A 19,355-nucleotide genomic window follows, 5' to 3' on the forward strand; every position below is an offset into this window, starting at 1 on the left:
TTTTGGATCATCTTTACTATCATTACTCTGAATTCTTTTTCAGGTGGATGCCTGTTTCCTCTTGTTTGGTCTGGTCGGTTTTCACCTTGCTCCTTCATCTGCTGTGTGTTTTTCTGTCTTCTCATTTGGCTTAACTTACTCTGTTTAGGGTCTCCTTTTTGCAGCCTGCAGGTTCGTAGTTCCCATTGTTTTTGGTGTCTGCCCCCAGTGGCCAAGGTTGGTTCAGTGGGTTGTGTAGGCTTCCTTGTGGAGGGGACTGGTGCCTGTGTTCTGGTGGATGAGGCTGTATCTTGTCTTCCTGGTGGGCAGAACCCTGTCTGGTGGTGTGTTTCGGGGTGTCTGTGACCTTATTATGATTTTAGGCAGCCTCTCTGCTAATGGGTGGTGTTGTGTTCCTGTCTTGCTAGTTGTTTGGCATGGGGTGTCCAGCACTGGAGCTTGCTGGTCATTGAGTGGAGCTGGATCTTCGCATTGAGACATAGATCGCTGGGAGAGCTCTCGCCAGTTGATATTATGTGGTGCTGGGAGGTCTCTCGTGGACCAATGTCCTGAGCTTGGCTCTCCCATCTCCGAGGCTCAGGCCTGTCAGCTGGCTGGAGCACCAAGATCCTGTGAGCTACACAGCTTAGAGAAAGGGAGAGGAAAAAAGAAAGAAAGGAAAAAATAAGTAAAATAAATAAAATAAAGTTATTAAAATAAAAAAATAACATTAAAATAATAAAAAGGAGAACATCGAAACCAATAAACAAGTCCACCAACGATAACAAGTGCTAAAGACTAAACTAAGATAAAAACATAAAAATCTGAAACTGATCAGTCACTTACAGCAAACCCCAAGTCTACAGTTGCTCCCAAAGTCCACCTCCTCAATTTTGGGCTGATTCATTTTCTATTCAGGTATTCCACAGATGCAAGGTACATCAAGTTGTTGGTGGAAATTTAATCTGCTGCTCCTGGGGCTGCTGGGAGAAATTTCCCTTTCTCTTCGTTGTTTGCACAGCTCCTGGGGTTCAGCTTTGGGTTTGGCCCCGCCTCTGCATTTAAGCTGCCCTCTGGCATCTGTTGTTTGCTCAGACAGGAGGGGTTTAAAGGAGTGGCTGATTCAGGGGCTCTGGCTCACTCAGGCCTGGGAGAGGGAGGGGCAGGGAATGTGGGGTGAGCCTGTGGCGGCAGAGGCCAGGAGGATGTTGCGACAGCCTGAGCTGTGCTGTGTTTTCTCTTGGGGAAGTTGTCCCTGGATCACGGTACCCTGGCCGTGGTAGGCTACACAGGCTCCCTGGAGGGGAGGTGTGGATAGTGACCTGTGCTTGCACACAGGCTTCTTGTCTGCAGCAGCAGTCTTAGCGTCTTATGCCCGTTTCTGGTGTCCACACTGATAGCCGTGGCTGATGCCCATCTCTGGAGCTCATTTAGGTGGCGCTCTGAATCCCCTCTCCTCATGCACCCTGAAACAGTGGTCTCTTGCCTCTTCGGCAGCTCCAGACTTTTCCCCGGACTCCCTCCCGGCTAGCCGTGGCGCACTAACCCCTTCAGGCTGTGTTCACGCAGCCAACCCCAGTCCTCTCCCTGCGCTCCGACCGAAGCCCGAGCCTCAGCTCCCAGCCCTGCCCGCCCCAGCGGGTGAGCAGACAAGCCTCTCGGGCTGGTGAGTGCCGGTCGGCACCGATCCTCTGCGGGAATCTCTCCACTTTGCCCTCTGCACCCCTGTTGCTGTGCTCTCCTCCGCGGCTCCGAAGCTCCCCCCCTCCGCCACCTGTAGTCTCCGCCCGCGAACGGGCTCCTAGTGTGTGGAAACTTTTCCTCCTTCACAGCTCCCTCCCACTGGTGCAGGTCCCGTCCCTATTCTTTTGTCTCTGTGTTTTCTTTTGCCCTACCCAGGTACGTGGGGAGTTTCTTGCCTTTTGGGAGGTCTGAGGTCTTCTTCCAGCGTTCAGTAGGTGTTCTGTAGGAGCTGTTCCACATGCAGATGTATTTTTGATGTATCTGTGGGGGGGAAGGTGATCTCCGCGTCTTACTCCTCTGCCATCTTGAAGGTCCTCTCTTTTCTGTACCTTTTTGACATGATATACTACTTACATGATTTTGCTATCACCTATATCAGTATCTCACAAACTTTGGTATACATGAGATGCACCTGTAAGGTGTATTAAAATAGATTTTTGGGCCTCATTCCTAGAGGTTTCCATTCAGAAAGTCTGGGACAGGGCCAAGATGTTGCATTTCTGACAAGTTTCCAGTAATATTGATGCTGTTGCTGCTGGTTCAGGCATTGATGTATAGTATTCTTTAATTATATTCTTTAAAAATAATTTTCCCTCAAATATTGTTTTTAAAGGAGACATTTTATCTCTGTTAAAACCAAGTAGATACTATTGTCTTCCCTGAGTGGTTTGAGCTTGAGGCATGTTTGCTTATTTTTGGGGGAAAGATTTGGCAAAGGTTGGAAGACTTGTAAAATGAACTGACATTAAACTAAGTTTTCTCCTTAATGTAATCGGAAAGGGTGCAAAGAAAATGACGGGAAAAGTAACTTGCTTACCATTTGATTAAAGATTATTTAATTCTCTGTATATGAACTACCTAAAGTTACCTTACATAGTACCAGTGGTATACATGCAGTATTTTCAGAAATAACGCTTTAGAATATGATTAAGTACTTCAGTTCACTGTAAATACTTGTGATGTTTATATGTTGTTATTTATATTCAGGATCTTATGCACTGATTTAATGTTGATTTACAGTCAGCATTACAGAAAAATTACCTAAGAGTAAAGCAGAACAACATGCTAATCTCATATATAAAACTTGTCCTAAAGAAGTTCTGTTGTTGGCCAAGGTTCTATTTTAATAGTACAGAGTTGAACAATATTTAATTTTTTGTGCTTGGGTGATGTTTTAAACAGGCTGAGCTTTCTCTTTTTTCTTAATTTATTTTAAAGAAGTCATCAGTGTAGCAGTCATGGCCCCAGAAGCAAACAAATGTACAGTTTTAATAGTGTCTAACATTTTATGAAACAGGCTTACACTTGTCATGACTAGCAGCATCAGTGACCGTGAGTCCTGTTCAGTTAAGTGGGAGCGTGGTCACAAATAGCATTTTGAAATGCAGCTCATCTCCCTGACTTAGAGCAGTACTTCCAGCAAGACAGAAATGGAGAATTGCATATTTTCAAAAGATGGCTGGTGACAAGATACTCAGACTGTAGTGGCAGCTGTAAGCAAGATGATAGAAGAGGTACCAACAGGACTTGGCCTTGAACGTCAGGTGCATGTGATGTCTTAGAAAGAAATAGCAGTTAGCAGGTACTGCTTTACTCAGCAGCTTGAAACAAAAACAGTTCCTCTGTCAGGAATCCCAGAGCCACTTAACTGGGTGCTTTGGGCTCAGGGTCTCTTGCAAGGTTACAGTCAAGGTGTTGGCTGCGGCCGCATCATCGCAGGGCTTGATAGGGAGAGGTTTTGCTTCCAGGCTATTTACATGGTGGTCGACAGACCTGTTGTGGCAGCTGTTGGCTGGAGACATCAGTTCCCTACCACGTGAGCTGCTCACCACGTGGCAGCATGTGTCCTCCAGAGCAAAGGCTCTGAGATAGAGTGAGAGGGGGTGACAGTTCCAGCAAGATGCTTGCAGGGTCCTTCATGACAGCCACCACCGACGGCCTTCAGTGCTGGTGAAGAAGGCGAAGGAAATGGTGGGGCATTGGTGTCACATGGTCTGGATTGGAAGGAGCCCCGAGCCAGGGAGGTGACGTGCCCTTCACCCAGCCCGCGTCCCCAGGGCCGACCCCCAGCTCAGGCTCTGGGGCCTGCTGCCAGTCCTCCGCCTTCCCCACCCCGTGGGCCCCCCTGGGCTGGGATCCCCTTTGCCCCTCTCTACAGCTCTCTTCAAGAAGGGCCCTTTGTCCTTCTCCACCCTGTGCCCCGTTCCCACCGTGCTTTGAAGACTGTGCTGGTGAGAAGAGGCCCGGGTGGGAGGCGGTCAGCAGGGTCTTCCAAGCGCCTGTACGCCCTACCGCCCGACACACACAGCTTCCCAGTGAGCGGCTGTGGGGGAAAGAGGTGGGGCCGCCCAGTTCTTACTCCAGCATCAGCTCCACCTACTGCAGAAGCAGGGGTTAGCCTTGCCCAGCCTTTAGGGATTTTGGTGGGGAAAACAGCTTTCAAGAGAGGAGGGTGATTTTAGAGAGGGGTGACAGTGAACCCTGGGAGGGTGGGAGGGAAGAGGAGGGGCGGCCGCCTGTCTCCCTCCCCTACCTCCCCCCCCCCAATGGAGGGCGGAGCAGTTAGAAGGGAGGGAGTCTGTTGCCGCTTAGCCTCAGAATAAAGGCGCCGTTTACTGCCTCAGTTTAAAAAAGGAAAGAGAAGACAACGTTTGCAACGTCGTTTCTAAGTGACATCCATCACTGTTGCACTATTTTATTTGTTAGAAAAGAGTCATTAGGTCCAGCCACGCTCAGGGAGGAGAGGGGCGTGAGTATCAAACCAGCAAGAATCGGCAGTGGGGACCATCTTGGATATGACCACGTCCTGGTAGTGCCTGCCTGCCGAAGGTACTTGGTGTTACAAGGAGGAAGGGTAGCCAGGCAGCTGGAGGGTCTGGTCTCTGTTCTTTAACAGAGAATCCAGGGTTCTTTGTGCTACTTCCTAAGATTTATTTTTGGGGAGTGAGAGAGGTGGGGGAGGATATTGTTAGGGCGTAGAGCTGCGGGATTCGTCAGGTAGACTCTTAGAGGTGGAGCCTGATTACCTGAAGATACTGCATGCGTGGTAGCAGCACAGAGTAGAGCCAAATGCTCTTCATCTTGAGCATTTGAATGCTCTGGTTTAGGACTGTATGAAATACTGCTTCTGTTCCTATTCGTAGAAACTAGTGTGGTTTGAAGACCAGCACATTTCAAGTGGTGCACAGTTTATAGGCAGCAAAGAGTTATTCTGTATCATGCTTTTAGCTTTATTTTATGACTTCTCAGCATAGTGACATCTTGTTGCTGTGTACTACTCTCATATTTTGTCCCATTGGGTATGTAGCAAAGAACTCTAGATAGCAAATGAAGGTTATTTAATATGGAAAATCAACAGAGAGAAGCTAAGTGTAATGGGTAAGAATCTAGGAAACAGCTGTTTTTGAGAATCAGTCTCAGATTTCTCTTCTTTTCTTCATTGCAGCTCCACCCCACTGTAGTTCAGGCTCCCAGTGCGTTCATTCAGAACTGTAGCAAACTTGACTTCTAACTAGACTCTCTCCTGCGGTATAAATAAGATACGACAAAGCAGACATATTTGAAGCGTACAGCGTCTGGGTTTTGGCAATATGTGGTATAACCACTGTGATCAGTGTACGTATAGTGCATTTTCATCCTCCCCAAAGCTCTTCCCGGTCAAGTCTCAGCTCTCCGCCCCTAGCCTTGGCACCTGTTGATTTGCTCTGTATTTTGGTAGATGAGATTTGTCTTCCGTAGTGTTTCATGTAAATGGAATCATACTGTATGTAATTTTTGTGCCAGATTTTTTCAATTATACTGTTTGTGAAATTTGTTGTCTTTCTCTTTTATTACTGAGTAGTGTTCCGTTGTATGGATATATGCAGTTTTTTAATCCATTTACCTGTTGGTGGTCATTTGGATTGTTTATAGTTTTTGGCTCTTTTCAGGGTCTGCAAACTAAGTGGCCATCCACCTGTTTTTGTAAAAAAAGTTTGTTTTATTGGAAAGCAGCTATGCCCAATCCTTTCACGTTGTTTGCAGCTGCTTTGAGGCTACAGTGGCAGAGATGAGTAGTTATGACAGACCAACCACATGGCCCTCAAAGCCTAGTTTGTTACTAGCTGACATTTAAGCAAAGAGTATCAACCCTGCTGTTACATTTTGATAAAGCTGCCATGAACATTAGGGTATAGGTGTTTCTGTGGACATAAAACATTTTTCTTTCAGTTCTTAGAACTGGAATTGCTGGGTCATACAGAAGATATATGTTCAAGTAAATAAGAAGTTGAGTTTTTAAGAAATTGTTTAAAAGAATGAAGTCATGTGGTGGGGATAATGTTTAAGTATATAAAAAATTATCTGCAGTGATGGTACCATTTTATTTTTTTCCCAGTGATGTGTAAGAGTTACATTCACTCCATTTCCTCTCAAACATGTTGTATTTTCAGTTTTAAGACAGATTTTAGCCAATCTAGTAGGTGTACAGTAGTATCTGAGTGTGGTTTTAATTTGTATTTCTTTATGACTAATGATATATTTTTATGTGCTTTTTGTTCACTTTTATGTCTTTGATGAAAAGTCTGTTAAAATCTTTTTCCTTTTGGTTTTGAATTTTGTTTGTAGTTAGGTAGTAAGAACTATTTGTATATTCTTAATGCAAGTGTGTTATTGTTTTGTGAATATTTTCTCCATTCTGTGGCTAAAAAGTTTTTATTAAAAAGGCTTCATTTTAGTTCTCCAATTTTCTAGTTGTTTTAAGTGGGAGGGTAAATCTGGTCTGCTTTGTTAGGGCAGGGACAGTGGATTTATTTTTCTTCATTGCTGTATCCCTAGTGGCTAGCATAAAGTGTTGCAAAAGCTAGCATCCAAAGGTCTTTTCTGAATGAATTAGAATTAAGAATAACAATAATAGGAGGCATATATCACCTAGACCAGTTTTTTGAGAGTAAATGAGTTCTTTTTCTTTGTTACAATTCTTATCAAATGGATGAAAAGTAAACATTCTTTTGTTCTTGTTGAACTTTAAAAGGTGATAGTGATGCATTTTGGTCTTGGTGGCAGCACTCAGTCTTCTAGAAGGTCCTCATTATTTTGTGCACAAGTATTCTGCATATTACAAAATATAATCAAGCTTTCTTTTGTGTTCTCAAAACCAATTTGTTTTATAGGTATCATTTAGTCATTGCAGAGCAGGAAAAAAAATTTTTATTTTATTTTTTTTTAAACATCTTTATTGGGGTATAATTGCTTTACAATGGTGTGTTAGTTTCTGCTTTATAACAAAGTGAATCAGTTATACATATACATATGTTCCCATATCTCTTCCCTCTTGCATCTTCCTCCCTCCCATCCTCCCTATCCCACCCCTCCAGGCGGTCAAAAAGCACCGAGCTGATATCCCTGTGCTATGCGGCTGCTTCCCACTAGCTATCTACCTTACATTTGGTAGTGTACATATGTCCATGCCTCTCTCTCGCTTTGTTACAGCTCACCCTTCCCCCTCCCCATATCCTCAAGTCTGTTCTGCAGTAGGTCTGTGTCTTTTATTCCTGTGTTACTCCTAGATTCTTCATGACATTTTTTTCCCCTTAAATTCCATATATATGTGTTAGCATACGGTATTTGTCTTTCTCTTTCTGACTTACTTCACTCTGTGTGACAGACTCTAGGTCTATCCACCTCATTACAAATAGCTCGATTTCATTTTTTTTTATGGCTGAGTAATATTCCGTTGTATATATGTGCCACATCTTCTTTATCCATTCATTCGATGATGGGCACTTAGGTTGTTTCCATCTCCGGGCTATTGTAACTAGAGCTGCAATGAACATTTTGGTACATGACTCTTTTTGAATTATGGTTTTCTCAGGGTATATGCCCAGTAGTGGGATTGCTGGGTCATATGGTAGTTCTATTTGTAGTTTTTTAAGGAACCTCCATACTGTTCTCCATAGTGGCTGAACCAATTCACATTCCCACCAGCAGTGCAAGAGGGTTCCCTTTTCTCCACACACTCTCCAGCATTTATTGTTTCTAGATTTTTTGATGATGGCCATTCTGACTGGTGTGAGATGATATCTCATTGTAGTTTTGATTTGCATTTCCCTAATGATTAATGATGTTGAGCATTCTTTCATGTGTTTGTTGGCAGTCTGTATATGTTCTTTGGAGAAATGTCTATTTAGGTCTCCTTCCCATTTTTGGATTGGATTGTTTGTTTTTTTGTTATTGAGCTGCATGAGCTGCTTGTAAATTTTGGAAATTAATCCTTTGTCAGTTGCTTCATTTGCAAATATTTTCTCCCATTCTGAGGGTTGTCTTTTGGTCTTCTTTATGGTTTCCTTTGCTGTGCAAAAGCTTTGAAGTTTCATTAGGTCCCATTTGTTTATTTTTGTTTTTATTTCCATTTCTCTAGGAGGTGGGTCTAAAAGGATCTTGCTGTGATTTATGTCATAGACTGTTCTGCCTATGTTTTCCTCTAAGAGTTTGATAGTTTCTGGCCTTACATTTAGGTCTTTAGTCCATTTTGAGTTTATTTTTTTGTATGGTGTTAGGGAGTGTTCTATTTTCATTCTTTCACATGTAGCTGTCCAGTTTTCCCAGCACCACTTATTAAAGAGGCTGTGCTTTCTCCACTGTACATTCCTGCCTCCTTTATCAAAGATAAGGTGACCATATGTGCGTGGCTTTATCTCTGGGCTTTCTATCCTGTTCCATTGATCTATCTTTCTGTTTTTGTGCCAGTACCATACTGTCTTGATTACTGTAGCCTTGTAGTATAGTCTGAAGTCAGGGAGCCTGATTCCTCCAGCTCCGTTTTTCATTCTCAATATTGCTTTGGCTATTCGGGGTCTTTTGTGTTTCCATACAAATTGTGAAATTTTTTGTTCTACTTCTGTGAAAAATGCCAGTGGTAGTTTGATAGGGATTGCATTGAATCTGTAGATTGCTTTGGGTGGTAGAGTCATTTTCACAATGTTGATTCTTCCAATCCAAGAACATGGTATATCTCTCCATCTATTTGTATCATCCTTAATTTCTTTCGTCAGTGTCTTATAATTTTCTGCATACAGGTCTTTTGCCTCCTTAGGTAGGTTTATTCCTAGCTATTTTATTCTTTGTGTTGCAAAGGTAAATGGGAGTGTTTTCTTGATTTCACTTTCAGATTTTTCATCATTAGTGTATAGGAATACCAGAGATTTCTGTGCATTAATTTTGTATCCTGCAACTTTACCGAAATCATTGATTAGCTCTAGTAGTTTTCTGGTAGCATCTTTAGGATTCTCTATGTATAGTATCATGTCATCTGCAAACAGTGACAGCTTTACTTCTTTTCCGATTTGGATTCCTTTTATTTCCTTTTCTTCTCTGATTGCTGTGGCTAAAACTTCCAAAACTATGTTGAATAAGAGTGGTGAGAGTGGGCAACCTTGTCTTGTTCCTGATCTTAGTGGAAATGCTTTCAGTTTTTCACCGTTGAGGATGACGTTGGCTGTGGGTTTGTCATATATGGCCTTTATTATGTTGAGGAAAGTTCCCTCTTTGCCTACTTTCTGCAGGGTTTTTATCATAAATGGGTGTTGAACTTTGTCAAAAGCTTTCTCTGCATCTATTGAGATGATCATATGGTTTTTCTCCTTCAGTTTGTTAATATGGTGTATCACATTGATTGATTTGCGTATATTGAAGAATCCTTGCATTCCTGGGATAAACCCCCCTTGATCATGGTGTATGATCCTTTTAATGTGCTGTTGGATTCTGTTTGCTAGCATTTTGTTGAGGATTTTTGCATCTATGTTCATCAGTGGTATTGGCCTGTAGTTTTCTTTTTTTGTGACATCCTTGTCTGGTTTTGGTATCAAGGTGATGGTGGCCTCGTAGAAGGAGTTTGGGAGTGTTCCTCCCTCTGCTATATTTTGGAAGAGTTTGAGAAGGATAGGTGTTAGCTCTTCTCTAAATGTTTGATAGAATTCGCCTGTGAAGCCATCTGGTCCTGGGCTTTTGTTTGTTGGAAGATTTTTAATCACAGGTTCAATTTCAGTGCTTGTGATTGGTCTGTTCATATTTTCTATTTCTTCCTGATTCAGTCTTGGCAGGTTGTGCATTTCTAAGAATTTTGTTCCAGTGATTTAAAAGAGAAGCATGGTATTCAGTGTTTCTTCATTAAAAAAAATTAATTTCGGGACTTCCCTGGTGGTGCAGTGGTTAAGACTCCGTGCTCCCAATGCAGGGGGCCTGGGTTTGGTCCCTGGTCAGGGAACTAGATCCCACATGCATGCCGCAACTAAGAGTTCGCATGCCACCACTAAGGAGCCCACCTGCTCCAGCTAAGACCCGGTGCAACCAAATAAATAAACAAAATAATTTTTAAAAATTAATTTCATATGCATAAAAGAATGATCTTTGAATTAAGGTTCTTTGGGTAGTTTTTGTTGCTTTTGACAGATTTTTAAAACTTGCTTTGGAAGTTTTCTGACACATACACACTTTTTCTCCCAAGACTGAAGAATGAAAAGGCGTTACGTCTCAAACTTATTGGTAAGTGGATATACTTATTTGAAGTTCCTCTCTATACCTATTTTCTTTTGACTCTCTTAGTAAAATACTATTTTTATATAAGTGAATTTTCTCTACCAGACTTGATCAAAACAAAATAAAATCAATCAATAAGCTCTGAGAACAAACTGTTAATAATATCTAGCTCAGTTTTCTAGAAACTGTTTAGTACCTACCTACCTGTTTTTATCCATCCCCCCCTTCCTGTCTCTCTCTCTCTCTCTCTCAAGTTTAATTCTAGCTCCCTGACCATTAGAATTATGAAGGATTTTGAAAATAACAATTCATATTTAATGATGTGAATATATACATCCTCAGTCTGTATCTCAGTGTCATAGTCTTTTTGTGTGTGTGACAAGTCCTAGTCTTTTTGTGTGTGTGACAAGTCTGAGATTTCAGAAGAGTGGCTATTAGGCTTTATAACCAAAATGAGAGGTATTTGAACCATTAACTCTAATGCTTTATCAGGCAATAGAATAGTATTTCTAAACGGTTTGTCAGTAATCCTGGGTAGCGCCATTTCTTGATTTGTAATATTGAGAAATCTAATTGAAAGTGACACCGCGATGGTCAGATTTACTCATAAGGATGAAGTCTGTCAGCTCCGTGATTATAAATGTCAGTCATTCTGCACAATATAGGGCAGATCTTGTATGCCTAAGATATTTACTAACTTTGAGGCCCTGAACAGGTTACTTAACCTGTCTCTTCTAAATGGAGATAATAATAATAATAATCCTCATAAGATTGTAAAGGTCTTGACATAGTGCCTGCTGCTTATTAAATGTTCAGCAGATGTCATCTTCTTCATTAATCTGATCAGACTCTCATTTTTGTTATTTCGGATAAGTTCTATCCTTTGCTTTATAAATACCTAGAACTTCATGTTCTGTTAAGAGTGTTCTTTCCTTTTTTAAATTTTTTGTATCCTTACGGGATAAGAAATATATACAGAAAAGCGTCCCTCCTACCCTTGTCTCTTGCCCCAATTAAAATGTGACAATTTAATTTCTGACAGACTGATTTAGTTAGCTTTGAGCCCACACAAAACTTTATATTTAACTTTGAAATAAATTTTGATACTGTTTTAAACACATTGATGTTGAAAATTATAATGACTACCTCTGCTTGAATGATGACTTGTGGTGTTAAACTGTCTTGGTACTTGTTGTTATAGGTGAAAAACTGCAGTGGTTTCAAAATCATCTTGATCCCAAAAAAGTAGGATATTCAAAGAGAGATGCTTGTGAATTAATTGAAAGGTAAACACTGGGCATGTTATGAGCAAAGGGTCAGTAACAGGAATTCCCCAGCTTGATTCTTCAAGATTCAGAGTTCTATTCGGGATTTATAGATGAGCAAATGAGCTTTGTTATCAAGACTTTGGATTCTTACACTAGCTTAGCCATTTTAGTAGCTTTGTAACCTTTCTGGGCCTCAGAGTGGTAGTTAGCCCAGTTTCTTGGCTTCCTGGAGGAATGTCATCTAAACTGACATCTAAAGATAGGGGTTAGCAGATTGAGGTGAGGTAGTTGGAGCCTCTAGGCAGAGAGAACAAGATCTGAAAGCCCGGGGTGAGAGCAACGTATTTAGTGATCTGCCAGACATTTAATAAGACTGAAATAATAGGTTCAAGGAGGGAATTGTGACAGGTAGGATAAACAACCAGCTTTTGAAAGATTTCAGATATCAGTGTAAGAGTTTGGACTTTATCCAAGGACCGTGGGAGACATAGTTACAGCAAGCACCTGCGATGGTCACATTTTTAAACTTTAGAAAGGTCTCAGTTGGAGGAATGAGGAAAATGGACTAGGGGGCAGGCTTTGGCTGGGAGACTGCTGAGAGGCTGATGAAGCAGTCCAGGCAAGAGGTGATGGTGGGACCAGTGTGGTGAAGAGAAATGAAAGAGTGCAGACCTTTGAAGGAAGCGGAAGTCCCCATCTTTAATGAAGACTTAGATGTGGCGTAAAAGGGAGAGAGGCGAGGAGTCAGGGGGGGCACTCGCATTCCTCACTTGGGCAGCTGGATGAATGGTTGTCCCAGGGGATGGAGCGGGTCGGGAGGGGGCGCCTAGGGGCAGCGCGGAGGCAAGGCCAGGGGTGGCATGTTAAGCCAGATGGAGATGTCCAGGAGGTGGCTGAGTACGTGGATACGGAGTTTGGTTAACAGACACTTTAATGGCAGGCTTTGATGTGGTCACAGGAATTTGGAAAATGGTTAAGTTACCACGAGAAGGTCTGAGAACTTAAGGAACTCAGAGGAATATAAAAACTTCAGGGACAGGCGAAGGCTGGGGATTTATGGTGGGTTTTTTTGGGGGCGGGGGGAGATTATCTTTTAAATGAACTAATATAAGCCAAACAGAGACTCTGTAAGTCAGATCATTTTCTTGTTTTTCAGGTATTTAAATCGGTTCAGCAGTGAGCTGGAGCAGATTGAGTTACACAACAGCATCAAGGCCAGGCGGGGCCGGCGGCACTGCGCCCGAGAGGCGGCCATCAAGCAGACCACGGAGCGAGAGTGGCGGCAGTACAGGGGCTGCGGCCTCGGTAGGAGCGGGAGGGCGGCAGTACGGGGCTTGGTGTGTTCTCAGCGTACCTTCCCTTCTTTCTAGTCATATTTGGCTTTACTTATTCTATTTATTTAGTTTAGTTTGATTTTCTTCCTTTGATTTCCTTTCCTTTTGAGTGTTTGGAATAATTTTTGAATTCATCCTTTTTTTCCTCCTACATTCCCCAAACTGTCAGTGTTGACAGTGACTTATCTTTCTACTGTGACAGTAAGGTTTTCCTCTCCCTTCCAGTGTTCTTGATTTGCTTTGTTCTAGAGTTATTACTTGCCCGTCTCCAACCACATCGACGTTTCTTTAGAGTAAGTACTGTGTCCTCTTGTCTTTGTAAGTCTTGTAGTAAAGACCTATACTTGTTGCAGCATTTCTTGAGAAATTATAGAAATCAAATTTTCTTAGCACTAGCATTTCTTACAGTTCCTGAAGACAAGTATGTTGTGGGCTTAACAACACTGTCTGAAGAAAGGCGCTTAGGAGGAGAGGAGAGGGCACTTGTAAGGGCTTGCAAAGCCCAAAGTCAGGTGATGACCCAAGGGCTACATGGCCTGCAAATGGTGTTTGATTGGCTTATTAATTGTCAGTATAAGAAAATCTGCTGATTTCACATGAAAAATGTAGATTTCTGGCTTCTCGTAAAACATGCGGTGGTCTGGCAGCGTCATCTGCTAGAGCAAAGTAGCGACTGTCCCTTTTAGACTTGAGCATTCAGTGGTTCCAAACCTTCCTTCATTCACATTCCCTGCCTGGTCCCTATAGGCATTCCTGTGTGGATTTGCTTGGGAAGTACAGTAAATGAAATGCTTAAAGCAACATTAGGTTTTTAAATTTTAATAATAACAATAGGGCCCTGAAGCAGATACCCTGTGGGTAACTGTTGTGTTAGTCCCAGCCTGTGCATAGTGATGCTGTGCGCCAGGAAGGTCTGGGGTGGCCTCCACAGGCATTCTCCCCACTGGAGCCAGTGTTGTGGCTGGACCCCACCCTCGTGGTTCTTACTGTGATTGTAGCGTGCACCTCAGCAAAAACCAGCAGGGAGCTTTGAAAAAAACAAGATTTAGTGCTTAAAAGTCCTGGATGGTACAGGACATGCCTGAGGGCCACACAGCGAGGTCTCCAGTAGAGAAAGAGGGAGGGAACAGGGACCTGGGGCCCTGCCTTCGTTAGGGTCATAGGCGGGATGCCTGGGGTTTCATGGGTTCACTCTTCATAAAGGCGCCAGCAGGGGGAACGGGGTCACTCAGGTGGTCAGTTATCTGCGTTCCCCAGGGCTTTCTAATAGGGGAACTTCGTGGGGGAGGAGCCTGGTCCCTCACCTAGTTGTTTTGCTGGAGCTGCGTCAGTCTGGCCGTAGGTGGATCCATAGAGTTGGATGTCTTCGCAGCATATACCTCGACAGCTGGAAGGCTGGCATCAGGCACTTACCCTCAGTGACACTGTGAGCCCTGAGTAGATGGCAGTTCCTCCACATCATTCCTAAGCAGTGAGTGTCTTCACTGAAAAAACAACAGAATAACTTCAGAACTAGATAGATCTGGACTTAACCCCTTACAGCTTACTATATAACAGGGCAAGTTTCTTCCCACCCACTCCCTGGCCTTGTTACCTTCTATTTAAAAATAGAGGTAAATAGTGCACCTCCTTCCCAGGTTGTTTAAAAGTCAAGAGAGGGGCTTCCCTGGTGGCGCAGTGGTTGAGAGTCCGCCTGCCAATGCAGGGGACACGGGTTCGTGCCCCGGTCCGGGAAGATCCCACATGCTGCGGAGCGGCTGGGCCCGTGAGCCATGGCCGCTGCGCCTGCGCGTCTGGAGCCTGTGCTCTGCGACGGGAGAGGCCACAACGGTGAGATGCCCACGTACGGCAAAAAAAAAAAAAGATGAGATTTCACGTATCAAGTGCCTGACACAGAACCTACTGTAGGAGGTTGAGGGAGAGCTTCGGCCACTGTGTCCTTTTCACCTCAGTTTGTCTATGCTTGTAGTCTCCATTTCCTCATTTTTCCATTTTTATTGGAACCCCTTAATTAAGCTTTTGTAGCCACCACTCAACTAAAAGCCCTTGTCACCAATGACCTTTAAGTTGCTAAGACACATAGTGCCTGTACTGGGCACTCATGTAGTCAACTTTTCTGCAGTGTTCGATACAGATGATCCCTTGATTTCTTGTCACACTTTCTATTTGGGGTAGAAGCCCCTGACCTTCCCTGGTTTTCCTCCAAGTTAACTGGCCATGACTTCAGTGTCCTGAGTTGAATCCCTCATAGCCTCACAAACTAAATATTGACCCAGGTCCTTGTCCTTGGGCCTCTTCTCTTTTCTATTTACATGAATTCCTGAGTTGATGTCATTCAGTCCGGTGGTTTTAAATACCATTTAAATGCTCATAACTTCCAAATTTATATTCTCAATACTTGTCGCTAGAACTCCAGACTTGCATTACCAAACTTGGGTTTCTCAGAGTATCTACTTGAATGTCTTACATGCATCTCCAGCTTATGTCCCAAAGCAGAGTCCAGCTTTTCTCCTAAAACTTGCTTCTCCTGCAAGCTCCGTGTGTCCGTCAGTGATATCACCACTTGCCCCGTCGCTCGTGTCAGAAACCCTGCCGACGGTTTCTCATTCCACCCAGCTCATCAGCAGGATATACTTAAGAGTCTAATGGCTTGCCCTGCTGCCCCCAGCACCTCTGGCTCGAGCCACCACCATCTCAGCTCTGCCATCATGACAGCCTCCTAGGTGGTCTCTGTGCTCAGTCTGTTCAGCCTACAGCCGCCAGGTTAATCAACAGTAATTGACGGCACACTCCAGGTCAGACATCTGCTGGTGGTGGAGCCAGTGCTAAAACTCAGACCTTGTCTTCCAGTTATGCCACAGTCCTTATTCCAGATGCATGGAATGTATCTGGTGAAAAAAACTTTGTCAACTCTATCAAGTTTACAAGCATCTAGAAACATGTGGGCAGATTGTCACCAAATGCTGTGTTGATCAGGTTCAGAGAAGACAAGATAACTGACATCTCTCCCTCTTGCTCCATGGTGGTATAACTGTTCCTGACTCATTTTATTAGAATTTCTTAAAAAAAATAATTGTGCTTAATTTATACCTTTTAAACACCTGACCCCTCGTACTCATACTCTTATTTTCTGAAGCTATTGTAAAAGTCAGTATACAGTCATGTCAAACATTTTTATCTTTTTCATTAATTGATACTGGATTTTATTTAATATTTTATCCATTGGCCAGAATTTTTGCAGCAGTGTTCCAGTTTTTGTTAAACATGCCTCTGTGTTCCATCAACATGGATGACCCATGCGTATAGGTTTATGATCCACTTTCTAATCATAAGGAGCTGTCATACACCTAGTTTTCATTTAAAATGGGTTTAAATTTTATTGAACTTTATTGAACACCTATTGATTATAGTTTATTTGAAAAAGTTTTTACATTTTTAATAGTATTTTTTAATGTTTAATAATCCTTGCATTCCTCAAACTCTACCTTGCCAAAGCGAACTATATGCTTGAAAAAATTGCACCTTTCACCAAGAAAATATGTAAAACAACTGAGCATGTTGTTGTAGGGGACTGATAGTTAGAATTTGCCAGGCACCTTTACTGTCTAAAAGGACAGAGTTTATTTTGTTGATAGGTTTGTTTTATAGATTCTGTGGTAGAATACATTATTTAATAGTGTTCTTTTTGAATCACCTTCTTATAAAGTAAGTCCTTTATGCTTGCAAAACTTACTTTTCATTATAGCATTATAATCATGCTTCGAAATTTTGTTTTTCTTTGGATGTTCTTTCTGTCTGTCAGTTATTATTGTTTCTGAGATAATAAATGAGGAAACTATAAATGTTATCATAGAAAACATTGCCTAATAGATATAAATTATTTTCTTTTCCAGAGATTCCAGACATTTTAAATGCAGGTAATCTGAAAACTTTTAGGTGAGTCTGTCTCTTTTGTTCTTTGAAGCTGCAAGTAAAATACATAAGAGAGAAACTTTCTTCCCTTTTGAGTCTAGACGTTAGAGCTAAAAGAAAATTAGGAGGTTCTTTTTAACCTTTCCTCTTTCATCAGTTGAAGTAAGAATTTTCCTAAGTTCAGCATTTGTTTGAGATGCCTGATGTACACTGAAATGATAATGACCTGGTGCTTTTGTTTTTCAAAATACTTTAAAATTCTTTAATATAGTACTTAAAGAACATGGTATCCTTGTGCCTCCCTGGTTGTTATTTAAAAAGATAAATTGTCAGCAGCAGACTTGTTGGCTGAGTCCTGTCCCCATACTGTTTGCAGCACCCCCTTCTGGAGAAGGTGGCTAGTGGGAAGTGGTATGGGGAAATGGTTAAATCATAAAGAACCAGTTGCCCCAGTGGTCTCTCTAATAGTGCTGTGTGACCGAGAGACCAGTGAGTAGGATTTCCTGTTTTCAGTTTTCAAACATGGGTTCTTTGTCTTTAGAACATAATTTTTATTAATCATTTTGATACTAGCTAGACCATGTTGATCAGTCTGAAATTTTAATTGAAATTAGATACATTTAAGTCCATATTATTTGAAACCCTTAAGCTTATTTTATATTTTTATACTTCTGAATTCATAGAAGATATTTAATATTCATAAAATATTCGCTCTAATAGAATTCACTGATCATATTTAAGAAGTGGTTCACTTTGTAGCCTATGTACATGTATTTATAAGTACATGGAGCTTAAGATTGATTATACATTAATTTTTTTTGCCTGTAATGTTAAGTAATCAGATATATAAATGTTCTCTTTATTCCTAAAACAGTGTATGTTCTGCCTCCCCCAGAGAAAGCCAGAAATGAGAAGAAATTAGCCTAGACTGTTAGTATCAGAGTTCAGTTCTCAGAAGAATCTTCACATTGCTCTTAAAGTAATTGAACATAGGATTGTCACAGAAAAGCTGGGGTTGAAGAACTAAAAGTTTCCTATTATAACCAAAAAAATTGTTTGATTACTAGAACAATTGTGATTTACCATTGTGTGTGAAAAGAAAAACCTTTTCTGACTGTGCATTTTGGAGATTTTCCAGGATGATGTAGTTCCTACTTCAGAGATTCTTGATACCATATATGTCCTAATAGAGGGAAGTGTTTGGGTTAGGGAGAATAAAAGAATGGAACGGAGTTTGCTTGTAACTTCTGCCTAATATATTCCTGCATTGCTTTGGAAATTTTGAATTCTCTGTGCAGTTAACTGCTATTGTAGATTAATGAGAAAGTTCAGTTAAGTATGGAAAAAGCAAACCTCAGTTCTTGGGACATTTTTTTTTCTACTGCATTTATATTGTTTCCTTCTAGTGCATTTCAATCTGCTGTAAATTTGTAAACTTTCTTCTGCTTAGTTTTGAATATTGACTTTATTACTTCCCTACCTCACCACCCCTCACCACCCCTCTGCATTCTCTCTTTTGTCTAGGGAATGGGATTTTGATCTGAAGAAGTTGCCAAACATTAAAATGAGAAAAATCTGTGCTAATGATGCAGTGCCTAAGAAGTGTAAGAAGAAACCTGTGACAGCTGTAGACAGAGATTTAGGAGAATTGGAACTGAAAGATGAATCAAGTGACACAGATGAGGAAATGACTGCAGTGGCCTAATTGTCTTTACTTGAGTTGAAAATAAATAATTTGAGAACTTCAAGTTACACTTGAATTGATTATGGTAAATAATTGTCTCTACACAACAGTTTGCTGTTTAGCTTATTCTCTTATATGAGAATCCCATTTTCAGTTTCAAAAACAGTGTTATGATTTTAACTTAAAAATGAATGTTGCTTTATGTTTATATAAATATGTTCAGACCCTGCTTAAAAACCCAGACCGTTATAAAATCTTAAGAACTCCGGCTTCCCTGGCGGCGCAGTGGTTAGGAATCCGCCTGCCAATGCAGGGGACACGGGTTGGATCTCTGGCCCGGGAGGATCCCACATGCCACAGAGCAGCTAAGCCCATGAGCTACAACTACTGAAGCCCGCGCACCTGGAGCCCATGCTCTGCAACGAGAGAAGCCACGGCAATGAGAACCCCACGCACCGCAACAAAGAGTAGCCCCTGCTCACCGCAACTAGAGAAAGCCCACACACAGCAACGAAGACCCAGCGCAGCCAAAAATAAAACAAATAAATTTATATATTTAAAAAAAAAAATCTTAAGAACTCAAGGCTGTTTGAATGTTGCAGATACAAATCTGCAGAAATCCAGGTAAGTTAGGCAAAAAATACAGAAACCACAACAAAGGTTTGGATCACTTGTTTAATATACAAAGTCTGTTTTTCACAGGTAATTATTTTCTTTTCCTTACTTTGTCTTAGTACACATTATTCACAAAACAGTAAATCGTTCATGCAAGAGAATTAGGTAAAACCGAAAAAAGTACAAATGCTCAATCCCCCAAATTGCACACAGTTAAAATAATTTTTCCTTGTTTGTTTTAATGCAGTTTCAAATGGGCTTTCTTCAGATGTGGAGGAAACACTGCAGCCCAAAATAACAGTACTT

At 41.7% G+C, this 19,355-nt stretch overlaps 1 protein-coding gene across 1 annotated transcript in view; it reads left to right on the plus strand.

Annotated features, from left to right (window-relative positions):
- The window catches only part of TMA16 (translation machinery associated 16 homolog), a 44,744-nt gene extending 25,786 nt beyond the window's left edge, over positions 1-18,958 (plus strand). The window contains exons 3-7 of the mRNA XM_060011952.1: positions 10,205-10,242; positions 11,438-11,522; positions 12,661-12,809; positions 16,732-16,774; positions 18,275-18,958. Coding sequence (XP_059867935.1) covers positions 10,205-10,242; positions 11,438-11,522; positions 12,661-12,809; positions 16,732-16,774; positions 18,275-18,455 — 496 coding nt within the window. The 3' untranslated portion in view covers positions 18,456-18,958. The remainder of the gene's footprint in view (positions 1-10,204; positions 10,243-11,437; positions 11,523-12,660; positions 12,810-16,731; positions 16,775-18,274) is intronic.
- Positions 18,959-19,355: the final 397 nt, after the last annotated feature.

This window comes from Delphinus delphis, chromosome 5 (genome assembly GCF_949987515.2).
Source record: "Delphinus delphis chromosome 5, mDelDel1.2, whole genome shotgun sequence".
Classification (NCBI taxonomy): domain Eukaryota; kingdom Metazoa; phylum Chordata; class Mammalia; order Artiodactyla; family Delphinidae; genus Delphinus; species Delphinus delphis.